We start from the raw sequence: 15718 nt of genomic DNA on the forward strand, positions 1-15718 counted from the left end.
GTACCTGGGGCTGCTGGTGTCTCTCGGGTTGTGAAACCATTCCAGTAGCTTTGTGTCTGATGCCACGCCCACTTTGACCATGTAGGAGTGCGACTCCACCTTTAAGGCCCAGTAGTGTCTGTAAAGTGGAACACTCCAAGATTAAGATCACCAGAATACAAGTTTAATGGGTCGATAAGACGTTGAGCATCCGGAATTTGCGTACAATACATTTTAAAAAAGACATTGCCAAAAAAATAACAGCTGGAGCCACTGGTACTGTAGTTGACAATTTCATTTTCCTCATAGGATATATAAGTATCAATCTAATTCCCATAACTGACATCAGACACCATTACTACAGTGGTATGAATAAGTATCAACCTTTTGAAACGTCTCACATTTCTGTATAAAATTACCACCAAATGTGAGCTGATCTTTGTCAAAATCACACAGATGAAAAAACTGTCTGCTTTAACTAAAACCACCCAAACATTGATAGCTTTTCATATTTTAATGAGGATGGTATGCAAAAAATGACAGAAGGGGGGAAAATAAGTAAGTGAACCATCACATTTAATATTTTGTGGCCCCCACTTTGGCAGCAATAACTTCAACCAACACTTCCTGTTGCTGCAGATCAGTCTTGCACATCGATCAGGACTAATCTTGCCCCATTCTTTTCTACAAAACGGCTTTATTTCAGTCAGATTCCTGGGATGTCTGGCATGAATCGCTGTCTTTAGGTCATCCCACAGCATCTCAATGGGGTTCAAGTATGGACTTTGACTTGGCCACTCCAGAACCTGTATTTTGTTCTTCTGAAACTATTTTGAAGTTGAATTACTTCTGTGTTTTGGATCATTGTCTTGTTGCAGCATCCATCCTCTTTTTAGCTTCAACTGTCTGACAGACGGCCTCAGGTTTTCCTGCAAAACATCCTGATAAACCTTTGAATTCATTCTTCCATTAATGACTGCAAATTGTCCAGACCCCGAGGAAGCAAAACAGCCCCAAATCACGATGCTCCCTCCACCATGCTTGACGGTGGGGATGAGGTGTTGATGTTGGTGAGCTATTACATTTTTTCCTCCACACATGACGTTGTGTGTTACTCCCAAACAATTGAACTTAGGTTTCATCAGTCCACAAAATATTTTACCAAAACCTCTGTGGGGTGTCCAAGTGCCTTTTTGCGAACTTTAAACGAGTAACAATGTTTTTTTAAGAGAGCAGTGGCTTCTGTCGTGGAGTCCTCCAATGAACACCATTCTTGGCCATAGTTTTACATATATAGTTGATGTGTGTGCAGAGATATTGGACTGTGCCAGTGATTTCTGTAAGTCTTTAGCAGACACTCTAGGATTCTTTTTTACCTCTCTGAGTATTTGGCGCTGAACTCTTGGCATCATGTTTGGTGGACTGCTACTTCTTGGGAGAGAAGCAACAGTGCCAAACTCTCCATTTGTAAACAACTTCTCTGACTGTCGATTTATAAACATCCAGACTTTTAGAGATGGTTTTGTATCTTTTCCCAACTTTATACAAATCAACAATCCTTGATTGCAGGTCTTCAGACAGCTCTTTTAACAGAGCCGTAATGCACATCAGACAATGCTTCTCGACAAGACAATTCATAACAGGTGTGTGTTTTATAGTGGGCAGTACAGCTTTAAACCACTCATTGATTCAGCACACACTTGACTTAAATTATGATTAAAAAATGGTTTCAAATGAAAAGCGGCATGGAAAATGAATGAATGTTCTTTAAGTCTCCTTAGGCAGAGGGTTCATTACTTATTTCCCCCCTTCTATCATTGTTTGCATGCTATCCGCATTAAAATATGAAAACTTATTAATGTTCGAATGTTTTAGTTGAAGCAAACACTTTTTTTTCAACTGTGTGATTTTGACAAAGCTGAGCTCACATTTGATGGTGATTTTATGCAGAAATGAGAGAAATTCCAAAAGGTTCAGACACTTTCATACCACTGTATATATTGCTGTGGCTATTGTACAACTAGTCATCAGACAGCATTACCATATGTTGCTGTGCCGATTGTACAATTGATCAGAGGTGGCATTTGTAAACCAAATGTTTACAGCGGATATTAAAGAGAGCATTTCGATTGTCCATGTTAAGTGTAACATTGAATACCTAAATTTTCCATTGACTACCAATGAATCTTTCAGTATTATTTGTAATCCACATTTAAGAATGATAATATGACTACACAGCAAATTTACAATATCTTAATCTGATTATTTTTCTTAAATCTAGTCAAATAATTTTCTCCATCTTGTTTTGAGTGTTTAAGACTAGTTAACAGATTAATGCGTCAGATTATTCCTCTTAAAGTAAATATTACTATTTCTTCTTATTAAGCCCATACATCTAAAAGTTGTTTTTTCACCTAAACCAAGGAAGAATTTGCTTTCAAATAATATTTTTAAGATTATCTATTAAGAACATTTCGACACTTCAAAGCTTTTTTTTAAAGATTAAATTTACTATTTTTTTTGCTTAAAATAAGTCTGTTAAACATGTTTTCAGCTAGTTACTTTTCTTATTTCAAGAAATCTAAGAACCACTACTTGAGGCACTGGCAGATAATTTCACTTATTTTTAGTAGATTTACATGGAAACTTTTTTTTTTTTTTTTTAAAGATTAAACATTCTAATTTATTGCTTAAAATAAGTGTTAAGCTTATTTTCAGATCGATTTCTTGAAAAGAATAATAGCTGAGTAGCGAGTAAAATTTACTTGAACCACTGGCAGATAATACTAGAAATAAGTGAAATTTACACAGAAACTAAGGGAATTTACCTCATTAAAAGGAGTTTAAGGACTTAAAACGAGTTACCAAAAAAAAAAAAAAAAAATCCCTAGTTAGCAATAAATTAGCTTAAAATAAGTCTGTTAGAAGCTTATTTTCAGCTAGCTATTTATTTCAAGAAATCCGAGTAAAATTTACTTGAAGCATCAAGAAGAAGAATAAAAAATTAAGGGGATTTAACCCGTTTTAAGGAGTTTAAGAACTTAAAATAAGTTAAGTTACCACATTTTCAGTGTAAATTAACTCGAAATAAGTGAAATTATCTGACAGTGCTTCAAGTAAATTTTACTCAGATTTTTTGAAATAATTTACAGCTAGCTATTTAACAGATCTATTTCAAGCAATAAATTAGTACATTTAATCTTAGAAAAAAACTTTGAAATGTCAATTGTTTTTAATTCAAGAATATTGTTCAAAACCTTATTTGAAAACATTTTTTTTTTATTTAGGCGAAAAATGACCAACTTTTAGATGTATGGGCTTAATAAGAACAACTGGAAACATTCGCTGAAAGTGTAATAATCTTACGAATTAGTTCGTCTTTAACACTCAAAACAAGATGGAGAAAATTATTTGACTACGGTAGATTTAAGAAAACTAACCTGATTAAGATGTAAATTTGAAGTGTAAAGAAGGGGAAAAATAAAACGTGTGCTAACAAGACTATATGTAATCAATATTGTATAGCATATTCCATTGTAATTAATTTGAACTAATATCCAAATGTATGTCTGTTCAGAGGGGGAAAAAATGAAAATATAAGATGTAGTATACATTTTTACGAATGAACAGCCTTTCCCTCACAACTTTGTATTCTAGATAGTTACCTACCTTTTGCAGTCGAGTACAAAAAAATGGTTGCCATGTCAAAAGGCAATTTTCCTCACTTTCACAAGAATAAAATGTGTGTGTGTGTGTATGTGTCTTTGGCAGTGGTGACGTACCTTCCCTGAGAGATGCCCGGATCACCTATGATGTAGTCCAGACCAACATAGCTGCCTGTCTGCACGCGATCTGCTGCAAGCAGAAAGGCCACGCCAGCCACACTCTCCACCACGTCACGTCGCTTGTTGAGCATCAGGCGCTCTGTGCTGAAGCCACACTTGTCGCTGAACAGGAATTCAAACACTGGACATAGATAAAGCCACACAAAATATTTTATTATACTATAGCTGTCAAACGATTAAAATTTTTTAATCGAGTTAATCACAGCTTAAAAATTAATTAATCGTAATTAATCGCAATTCAAACCATCTCTAAAATATGCCATATTTTTCTGTAAATTATTGTTGGAATGGAAAGATAAGACAAGACGGACATAAACATTTAACATACTATACATAAATACTGTATTTGTTTATTACAACAATAAATACACAAGATGGCATTAACATTATTAACATTATTTCTGTTAAAGGGATCCACAGATAGAAAGACTTGTAGTTCTTAAAAGATAAATTTGAGTACAAGTTATTAATAGTAAATTTATATTTTTTTGAGGGATAGGAATATTATTTTTGTCGTGCTTTCACTAAATGATACTGTAGCGACTTAACTGTTCCGCCCAAAAGCATGATGGGAAGTTGGGCAACCATGACTGTCAGTGGTGGCTGCAAATGGTATACAGTATGTGCTAGAGGTGGGAATCTTTGGGCACCTAACGATTCGATTACGATTCAGAGGCTACGATTTGATTATAAATCGATTATTGATGACCCCCCCCCCCCCCCGCTATTAGCTGCTTTTAATGTTTTGTACATTAGTGACAAAAACTAAAACAGGCTTAAATAAACGACTATTTCAGTATCAAGTTAACAGTTAAAAACAATACTCAAATCCTCATTCTGTATCAGCAGCTTTAAACTACATTCAATTAATTTAATGTTGTGAATCAACCGTTAAAGTTGTTAGAATTGCTCCCATTATTCCATAATTTCCCTTTTGTCTACTTTTGACATGTGAATGTTTTAAAACTATTTTAAAGATAGATTCAAGTCAATATTTTACCGATTTAGGAGTATTTTAAATAAAAAGTGAATTAGGTTCGCTACAACAGCCTTGCAGGGAAATCTACTGCTTTAAGATGGCGGCCGTTTACTAACGCCCGCATCTAGCTTTCTGTAGATAGGCTGCTAACGCCACCGAGTCTATATGAATATGATATCTACCGTAACATTATGTGGACGTACTTTGTAGCAGCTGTCGGCAGCAGTCAGGTATGTTGTTTTTTTGTTTTTTTTTAATCTCGCGGCATGAGTTGAGCTAGAGCCGTGAGTTAAGCATTGGCATTACCCGAGGGGCCGGGTAATGACAAGCATGATGTTTAGCTAGTCTCGCTCTGTTCCTCATTGCGTCCCGAAGATCGCGCGGCGCGCTGAGTGTGTTTTACTTCCGCTTTACTTGACATATTTCAATAATCTGAATTTGGATGTTTGTGAATCGTTCTCGAATCTTCCACGGCCGAATCGCGAATAATCTAAGAATCGGAAATTTCGCACACCTCTAGTATGTGCTGTGTTGTGTTCAATTATGCGTGTTAAGAAAAACAAAGTCTCCTGCTCTGCCCAAATGCATTATGGGAAGTTGGGCAACCATGACTTTCAGTGGTGGCTGCAAATGTCATCCAGTATGTGCTGCGCTGTGTTCAATTAAGCGTGTTAAAGAGATCGATTCTTGCTCCGCACAAATGCATGCTGGGAACTTGGACAACCAGCGCCTGTGTCCACTCGCATTTCTCTGCCTTTTCACTCTCAATGTGCTGAAACGACGTCATTGTAAACTGTCTGAGGCAACACATGAATGGGTCATTCCGTCCATGCGTTAACTGCGTCAAATATTTTAAGGCAATTAATTTAAAAAATTAATTACCGCCCGTTAACGCAATAAATTTGACAGCCCTATATTATACTAGTATATCTTATACTGTATTTTCAAAGTTGGTTTTGGTCAAGCATTCACTTACTGAAAATCTTTAGAGTTTCTAATTGGCATACCAAGAATGTTCTTTGAATGTGAAAGGAAACAGGAGTCAGATTTGAACCAATGACATCAAAACTCCAAATTAATTTTGGTGATGGAAAATATCTCGGCATAATCCTTAGTAAAAGGAGCAGATTTCACAGAAGTAACATTGAATATGAAGAGCCCATTGAAAAAAATTAGCAAAAATGCAGAGGGGAGGCTAAAAAACCTTGAAGAGAAACCTTTTTTTCGATGTTAAATGAAATTTTCAGGAAAGTGAAGTACTCTTTTATTTCAACATTTTCAATAGGACTTTAATGGCATTTACGAATGGTGGTGTATTTGTATTACTTTTTCAATAGGTTGGGTCAAGTGGATGAGTACTTCAACTCGGCAGCTTTTTTATTTCAATGAAAAAAAAATGGTCCATAAAATTATTTAAACCTGATGCAGTTCTACTTGTATATTAAAGGTGAAGTTCAGAATTTTTGACATTAGGCTTAATCTTCGAGTTACCAGGGGTTTAATTCATCTGAATTGATTTCAACAAATTCCGTGCAGTTTGTCAGATATTTCAATTGATGAATGGGCCTGGGACCGTGTGTATTTTTGTGTCCCAGGCTTCAACTGGGACCGTGTGCTTTGGTCAGATGAGACCAAGATTGAGCTTTTTAGCAACAAAAACTCTAATACCCCTTTCCCACTGGCCAAAAAACCCGTGTCAACCCGCTAACAATCGGCTTTTTGATGGCAGTGGGAAAGGTGCTGCGACCCGCCTCGACCCGTGTCAATCAACCCGCCAAGCGACCCGCGTTAAAATCACCTCGGCTCTGATCGTCATGCAGTGTGAAAGCAAAACCCCGGGTCAACAGTCAACACCCTAATCTACGTGGTGTCGTAGGCTAGTACGTGATGCGTCGTAACAAAAAACAAAAACCATGTGCTCTAGCCCGGATCCACATACGGCGAACAGTCGGTGTAGCAGTGTTAGCAATAGCCATAACAGATGGAAAAAAGGCTCTTCTCCTCCTTCTATGACGTACACGACTCCTTTCAATTTCAAACCAAAATTTACGTCGCCTACGTTGCCACAGCACAAGCACAGTGTTGATCCTTTGCTGCATTTTGACCATTTTGCGGGCAGTAAAAAGCATGAAAACAGAACACAAACGGAAAGGAGGCTTCCATGTTGCTTTGCATTGTTAACTTCCTTGAACTGAATGAATTCGGTCGCGCTTGTCGAAGCGCATCTTAGCGTGGTGACGTCACGCACCTTACGCACAGCTGAGGAGGGGTGGGCGTTAGACGGGTGGGAAAAAAAAAAAAAAAAAGACACGGCTTTTTTCGTCAATGGGAAATGTGCCAAATGCCAATTGCTAGTGGGATGCATCGGCGTGGAAAAACGCACGTTGACCCACTAGTTTTAGTGGGAAAGGGGTATAAGTGGGTCTGGCGTGCCACGAAAGATGCGCATGCTGAAAAGCACCTCATACCCACTGTGAAGTATGGGGGTGGGTCAGTGATGCTGTGGGGCTGTTTCGCTTCCAAAGGCCCTGGGAACCTTGTTCGGGTGCATGGCATCATGAATGCTTTGAAATACCAGGACATTTTAAATCAAAATCTGTTGCCCTCTGCCCAAAAGCTGAAAATGGGTCGTCACTGGGTCTTTCAGCAAGACAATGACCCTAAACATATGGCCAAATCTACACAGAAATGGTTCTCCAGACACAAAATCAAGCTCCTCCCATGGTCATCTCAGTCCCCAGACCTTGTTTTGTTGGCAAAAGGGGGTTTGTACAAAGTATTAACACCAGGGGTGCTAATAATTGTGACACACATTATTTGATGTCAAATAATTTTTTCTTTATGTGGGATTTTTTCCCCCACTGAATGAATGCACTTGAAGGTTGGTTTTTTTCTTTTTTTCCATTAAGGTCCCATATTATTTGAATATATATGTATATATATTAGGGCTGTCTAAATTATCGCGTTAACGGGCGGTAATTAAATTTTTTAAATTAACCACGTTAAAATATTTGACGCAATTAACGCACATGTCCCGCTCAGACAGATTTAAATGACAGTAGAGTGAAATGTCCACTTGTTAATTGTGTTTTATGGAGTTTTGCCGCCCTCTGCTGGCGCTTGGGTGCGACTGATTTTATAGGCTTCAGCACCCATGAGCATTGTGTAAGTAATTATTGACATCAACAATGGCGGGCTATAAGTTTATTTTCTGATTGAAAATTTTACAAATTTTATTCAAACGAAAACATTAAGAGGGGTGTTAATATAAATTTTATATAACTTGTACTAACATTTATCTTTTAAGAACTACAAGTCTTTCTATCCATGGATTGCTTTAACAGAATGTTAATAATGTTAATTGCCATCTTGTTGATTTATTGTTATAATAAACAAATACAGTCCTTATGTACCGTATGTTGAATGTATATATCCATCTTGTGTCTTATCTTTCCATTCCAACAATTTATTCTACAGAATATATATATAATTTACAGAAAAATATGGCATATTTTATAGATGGTTTGAATTGCGATTAATTGCGATTAATTACGATTAATTTTTAAGCTGTAATTAACTCGATTAAAAATTTTAATCGTTTGACAGCCCTAATATATATATATATATATATGTATAAGAAGCTAAAAAACACATCTTTTTCAGGGGTGCCAATAATTATGGAGGGCACTATACATGCTATATGGATTTTTTGGATTGAAGCAAAGTGTGTACGTGATAATATGTTGTTAAAATCATGGCGTCTTTGATTAGACTTTCTCATGCTCTCACCTCCAGTTAGGGTTTTGCTGTTAACCCTTAAATACCTACAACATGAAGCAATTATCAGAGAATCCCAAAATTTAAAAAATAGCGTCCTAATGAAACCTTTTTTTCAAATTTGTAAAAAGAAAAGTCAAAATGAATATGTGTCATAAGCGCTCTAATATCTATAACCCAGGGGTCCCCAAACTTTTTCCTGTAAGGGCCACATAACTTTTCCCTTCTCTGATGAGGGGCCGGGGTCAGTTTGTAACAGAAAAAGTGACGCTTGCAGAAGTGCCTAAATGTAAAAAATTATTGTTTTTCAGAAAGCCACAATCAACCCTTTCTGGATTCTTCATGGAACAAAAGTAAATAAAATAAAAATAATTAATATAATAATAATAAATAATAATAACACTATTAATTAAATAGATAATAACCAAATAACCCTCTCTGAGTTCTTCACAGAAACAGGCCAGGAAATAAATAACACTATTGAGAAAAAAATAAAATAAAAAATAAAAATGCTCTCTGGTATTGTTCAGGGGGGCGGACCAAATGTAGAGGCGGGCTGCAGTTTGGGGACCCCTGCTATAACCCTTGCTAAATCCTGTTTTTCTCATGGAACCTGCAGATGCATGTGTTGACTTGCATCCACCTTTTTTTTTTTTTTTTCAAAAAGAAATGTCAAAATTCTGAATTAGTCCCAAAATCATGAAATTTTAGGGGTATTAAATGTGATACATATGGCAATAAAGGGTTAATTTTTTTTAAAATGCCCTCCTGTTCAAAATTTTTCTTCTCCCAGAAAATTGAGATTTTAAGCTGTCCAATGATGTATCTTACGTGCATATCGGACAATTTTGAAATTTGGCCAAATTGAAAGTCTCAGAGCGGAACTTCAAGTCACCTGAGTGTTTTCCGCCTTATATTAATGCTTATTGCTTCAAAAAAAAACAACAACAAAAAAAAACTCCCAGCTCAAGTTCCCCTCCGCACTCCCTTTTGACACTTTCATCACCTCTAATGCAAAACATTCACTGTTAAATTCTTCAAAACGGACACATGAGGGTACTATAACACAAATGATCCACATGACTGGTTTACGATTCCCTCAAGTAATGTAATCACCATGTCCAGCTATTCTCATTTGGATTAAATTAATTACCTTCTATAAATAGTTAGTGGGTCAACAGCATGACATCATGATGTAAACGCACCGTGTTCACACAACCTTTGCGTAGAAGGGCCATTTGGCCAACACTCATTCCCGTGCCTGAGAAGCCCTTATCACAACTAGGGCATAATAATGCCAACTTCTGCCTATGCACTTCAGCAGAAATATGTGTGTAATTGTATGAATTTAAACAAGCATGCACCTAATAATAAAGGGAATAGAGCGTGAGCATCTCCATAAATGGCCTATTTTTAATGTTGCTGTTCTGTATAAAATTGCACCATCTGTATATGTGTGGGACAAGTCAACCAAGAAATGTTTCTTGCACCTTTGGAATTTGTGTGAAAAGGATGCAATCAGCATTGCACACACAAGGAGATTCTCCACCTTCAGAGGCAGCATCAGTAGTTGCGTTACATGACCTGCAAAAACCTGCATTTTCCCACTTTTTTATGTCGAATAGGTTGAACTTCAGAGGTACTGTAGTGTTAGAAGCCCCTTTAAACTGCCTGTTAAAAAAAGTCAGCATTTTTCTACCCCACCCTAGGTTGTAACCCAGGCAGTTGAATGCCATATCACCTTAGTGTCAACGACACTAAAGATAGCCACACGGGTGCAGAGCATAGGTGGAGTTTGACTTTTGGGGCAGGGGGGGCACAACATGTTGACCCCGAAACGCAGCGTGAGCAATAAAATTAACTTACAATAATATTTATAATAATAAGATGACAATTAGCGCTTTTTGTTTCCCATCATTCTTGAGGGGAATTCTAAATCAGGGTGCTTAGGCGATACTTTTCGCTAAGAACGTCAACCATTGAATATGGTACGCCCGCCGGTGTCGTGCCAATGTAGTTACCCCAGTCAAAAATTGTATCCCCTGGGCGGAGCCATAAGGAGGTAGATTTGTGTCTTTATTATTCAATCAAAAAAAAAGTCGCTTCAATCCAAAAAAAAAAATTGTTTTAATGCAAAAATAAATTTAAAACTCAAAAAAATGCATGTGAAAGCTATTTTTCTTTGATTAATTTTTTTTTTTTTTTTTGATTGGATTCAAGTTTTTTTTTGATTGAAGCAACTTTTTTGATTGAAGCAATGTTGATTTGTGTTTGGGCCACATTTTGGCTAAGACGTTTTTGTCTTTATTATTCAATCAAAAAATAAGTTGCTTCAAAAAATATATATTTTCCAAAAAAATGACTTAAAAAAAAAAAAGAAAAATTTCAATCACAGAAAACGTTTTTGAATGCGAAAAAATATTTGAGATTGAAAAATTTGCATTCGAACACTTGATTTTTCATGGAAAAAAGTTTTCTTTGATTGAAGCAATCCTTTTTGTGTTTGGGTAGGACATTTGTGTCTAAATCATTCAATTCCAAATAAAGTTGCTTCAATCAAAAAAAATATTTTCAATCAGAGAAAAAATCATTTGAAAAATTAAATTGCCCTCCCCTAATTTTTTGGGGAAAATTATATGCAAAGCAAATGACTGTCTAACGTGCTAGTCACATGATGTGTTTGAAAAATAATTTTGACCCATTATAAAAATATTTTTTTGTTCATTTCATTCATTTGTGCTGCAGTTTTATTGCTTTACAACTTTTATATATAAAGGAGTCAATTTCATGCAATGACACTTTTCGGCCACCAGGAGGGCCCTGCCCCCCCTTAAAATCCACTGATGGTGCAGAGTATGTCATCGGGCAGGGGTCCCCAAACTTTTTCCTGTGAGGGCCACATAACCCTTCTCTTCTCTGATGAGGGGCCGGGGTCAGTTTGTAACAGAAAAAGTGTGACGATTGCAGGAGTGCCTAAATGTAAAAATGTATTGTTTTTCAGAAAGCCACAATCAAATAACCCTTTCTGGATTCTTCACGGAACCAAAGTAAATAAAATAAAAATGATATAATATAATATAGTATAATATAATATAATTAGGGCTGTCAAACGATTAAAATTTTTAAGCGAGTTAATCACAGCTTAAAAATTAATCGTAATTAATCGCAATTCAAACATCTCTAAAATATGCCTTATTTTTCTGTAAATTATTGTTGGAATGGAAAGATAAGACACAAGACGGATATATACATTCAACATACTGTACATAAGCACTGTATTTGTTTATTATAACAATAAATCAACAAGATGGCATTAACATTAATATTCTGTCAAAGCAATCCCTGGATAGAACGACTTGTAGTTCTTAAAATATAGATTTTAGTACAAATTATAGAAATTTTATGTTAAAACCCCTCTTAATGTTTTCGTTTTAATAAAATTGGTAAAATTTTCAATCAAAAAAATTAACTAGTAGCTCACCATTGTTGATGTCAAGAATTACACAATGCTCATGGTGCATAAAATCAGTCGCACCCAAGCGCCAGCAGAGGGAGACAAAAAACACAAGTAACAAGTGGACATGACACTGCTGTCATTTTAATCTGTTTGAGCGGGGCATATGCGTTAATTGCGTCAAATATTTTAACGTGATTAATGAAAAAAATTAATTACTGCCCGTTAACGCGATAACTTTGACAGCCCTTAATATAATATAATACAATATAATATAATCAGGGGTGCACATAATTTTTTTGCCCAGGTTCTCAGAGGAGGACCTGGAGATGTGACTTGGTCCTCATTGAGCTTGAGAGCCGACCCACCTGATGCGATAAATTTATGACAAGCTTTACTTAGAGCCAATTAACTTTGATTAATTATATTAACAGTTAATGCTTGATTAACATCAACTGGCACAACAAAATTGCCATTACTTTGAAGTGAAATGTAAAGAAATAAACATAAAAGCACCAATTCAAAATAAAGGGCATTATGCGGCTCCCACATTAACTCCAAGCCTTTTTAAAAGTGGGATGTCCTCCTCATAAGACCTCATTGAACGTGTATGTTTAGCTTTGTAAAATGCGAGCAAAAACACGTTTGTCAGTGCATGTCGCTGTTCATTACCTTTATTCCGCCCTATTCCGCCACATGTCCATAGGGCGAGTGGGGTCCTGTTTGACATCGATAGTTTGCTTAATTGCCACATGCTCTGTTTTTTTCGTGCTTTTCAAAGTTTGGATGGCTGAAATTCTTTGACCCTACATAAAATGCGTTGCTCTAATCGGCGACATTGGGATTCTCACTGCACATTTTGTACCGCATTTCCGTGCGAGCATCATTCACTTCTAGCCATGGTACCTCCTGTAGCCACTTTTCAGCAAAAGTCCTTTTTTTCGGAAGCTCCGGTGACGTCTCTGCAAAAGCGTATGGAAGCCGTTGAGGGCCAGCGCGTTTGTCTACGTCCAGTACGCATGTGCAGACCACTTATGTGCACCCCTGAATATAATATAATATAATATAATATAATATCATGTAATGTAATATAATATAATAATACTGTATTAATTAAATAGATAATAACCAAATAACCATTGCTCAGTTCTTCACAGAAAAAAGCCAGGACATAAATAACTCTATTGGGAAAAAAAAAAAAAAAAAATTTTTTTTATTTATTTTTTTTTTTTTACAAATCTTTTTTTTTTTTTGTTCAGGGGGCCGGACCAAATGTAGCTGCGGGCCGTATCCGGCCCGCGGGCCATAGTTTGGGGACCCCTGTCCTAGGGCTTCACCCTTGCTTGACATTCCACCCCATTACCGATGGTCAGTGAATCCTTCCACAATCCACAGTGCACAGGAATGCGGATGTGCCAATCATAACACATGTCCAATTCAATGTCCTGACGGTTTGACCGTCATAACTAGCTTTAGCCTCAAAGGACTTTCAGCTGTGGCCACGATTGAACTTTTTTTTTTTTTTTTTTTTTTTTTCTTTTTTGGCCATAGGCTCTGATTTTGTCCCTGTCATTTGAGTTCATATGCTTGCACTTTGTCAAGAAGAAGCACTAATTGAAGATGTAGACTCCTCCAATAGCATCTCACGCTAGCTGCCGTCGTTTTGTGTGGACACGTTTCTTTGAATAGCTCTTTCTCAACAATATACCCACGCACACTGGTTTGAGTCGCATGAAAAGCAAAAAAAGCATCACCATGGTGATATGCCAAAACATCATTGTGCTTCATTGCCTCCCTTGTGTGACTAAGAATTGGAAAAACAGCAAAGCATCTGTCATCTTTTTAATCCTTCTTTAAGGAGTACGAAAAAGGGGGATTGCCATTCCTTGGACTAGTGAGCAGCCAAATCATAATAGTCACTTTAATCCTGAGTATAATCACTTTTGCAGATATTCATTAATAGCTTGCATTGATTTTGCCCAGGAATCTGTTCACAATGCCCTTAAAATACCACGGCAGTTACCTGATATTAGTGGTGTGATGGGACGTTTTATGCAAGTAACCATACTTTCACTTAATCAAAAGTTTAAGTACTTCTGTCACTTATCAAATAATATTCACAATAGTGCAGCAAAGATTTATCGATTAACTCGAGTAATTCGATAAGAAAAAAAGGATTTGAATTAAATTTTTTTGCGAGTATTCGTTTAATAAAGTGGCGTTGCAATGGTTTGTTTTGAAAGTGTTTGCATTCTACAATAAATAGAATATTTCGTCGACAAACAATTTTTTTCATGGCGATGACGAGACGATAACGAGCTAAAAACGTGTCTTGGGAGACTAAAACAACGACGCGAATGCCAGTTTTCGTCTGACGTGACGGGAACGAGACGAAAATGCGGCATGGTTTTCGTCACATGTTCAAAATGTGTGACATTTTATGTGTTGTTAGCCTGCATCATAGCAGTGTCTGGTTGTGTCACTCATTTGCTGTGCCGCGCACCCCCAACTCATCCACTAGTGTCCTCTCCTGTCTCCTCATTGCTTGTTTTGAGAGACACATGGTAAGATTTGTCTTCTTATCTTGGCAAGAGAGAAGATGCAATGTTATGTATTTTAGAGCTGTCCCGACTAGTCGACGTTGTTGACGTCATCGATGACGTAAATGCGTCGACGGGTAATGAGGGGTTAAAGAAAAGTTAAATGCCGATAAAGTTTAGAATGGCGGGCGCCCGCGATGCAAGCGGTTGTTACTGGCACCCCCAAGGGGGCCGCTGTTATTTCAATATGACCGGCATTGTCAGATTGAGCAAAGAGGAAGAAAGAGGGCGAGCGAGAGAGAGGGAGCGAGATCGGTGAGTTGGGAAAGTGCGCGGGTAGGGCGGAGTTGGCATCCCCCACGTTTTCATTTTGGTCAATAAAAGTATCCATAAAGAGCCATCCGGCGCCTCTCGGTGTTTTTATGCACGCCTTCCTGAGGAGGAAATCGGACGAACCGACGACAACGAGCCAAGTGAATCGCCGGTTCACTCCTCACTACGGCAAGGAGTTGAAAACACCACCAATTACCAAAAAGGGCAGAATTGGTAACACGTGAAAGCAGCATAAAGCCAAAAAAGCGGACCAGAATAGCCAGAGCCTGGAATTATTTCAAGGACAATATGGAGGGTGTCACTGTGTGTACTCTTTGCTAAGCTAAAGTCGCATACCACGGTGGCATGTCGGATTTGAACGAACACATGAAACGCCGTCACCCAAGTGTAATTTTCAAAGACAACTAGACACAACAAGCTAGCGGATTGTAAGTCCATACAACTTTCTCACTATTTTTTTTTAATGGAAGTTGCCTTTATGTGCGTCGTATCCACGTGCATTTTTATTTAATAAAATAATTAATATATATATATACAGTATATATATATTTATGTATATATATATATATATATATATATTTACTTTTTTTAAAAATTATTATTATTAAATTTATTAGGATCATGGAAGGTCCCGCTTGGGGAAAATATACCGTAATGTCTCGAATATAACGCACACTTTTTTTCCCCAAAATCAACTTGTAAACTCATGGTGCGCATTATAAACGGGTACATGGATGGAGACAGAAATATATATGTATTACATATGTATATAAACCGATTTTTTTTCATTGACACGGCCACGTTGTGTTGA

General features: G+C 37.0%; 1 protein-coding gene across 3 annotated transcripts in view; it reads right to left on the bottom strand.

Annotated features, from left to right (window-relative positions):
• Positions 1–15718, bottom strand: part of trim36 (tripartite motif containing 36) — a 94377-nt gene that overhangs the window by 12203 nt on the left and 66456 nt on the right. For all 3 annotated transcript variants that reach the window (XM_057831305.1, XM_057831307.1, XM_057831306.1), the window contains 2 exons: positions 3762–3945; positions 5–118 (listed from right to left, as the gene is read on the bottom strand). In XM_057831305.1, coding sequence (XP_057687288.1) covers positions 5–118; positions 3762–3945 — 298 coding nt within the window. The remainder of the gene's footprint in view (positions 1–4; positions 119–3761; positions 3946–15718) is intronic.

Source organism: Corythoichthys intestinalis, chromosome 3, assembly GCF_030265065.1.
Source record: "Corythoichthys intestinalis isolate RoL2023-P3 chromosome 3, ASM3026506v1, whole genome shotgun sequence".
NCBI classification, from domain to species: Eukaryota; Metazoa; Chordata; class Actinopteri; order Syngnathiformes; family Syngnathidae; genus Corythoichthys; species Corythoichthys intestinalis.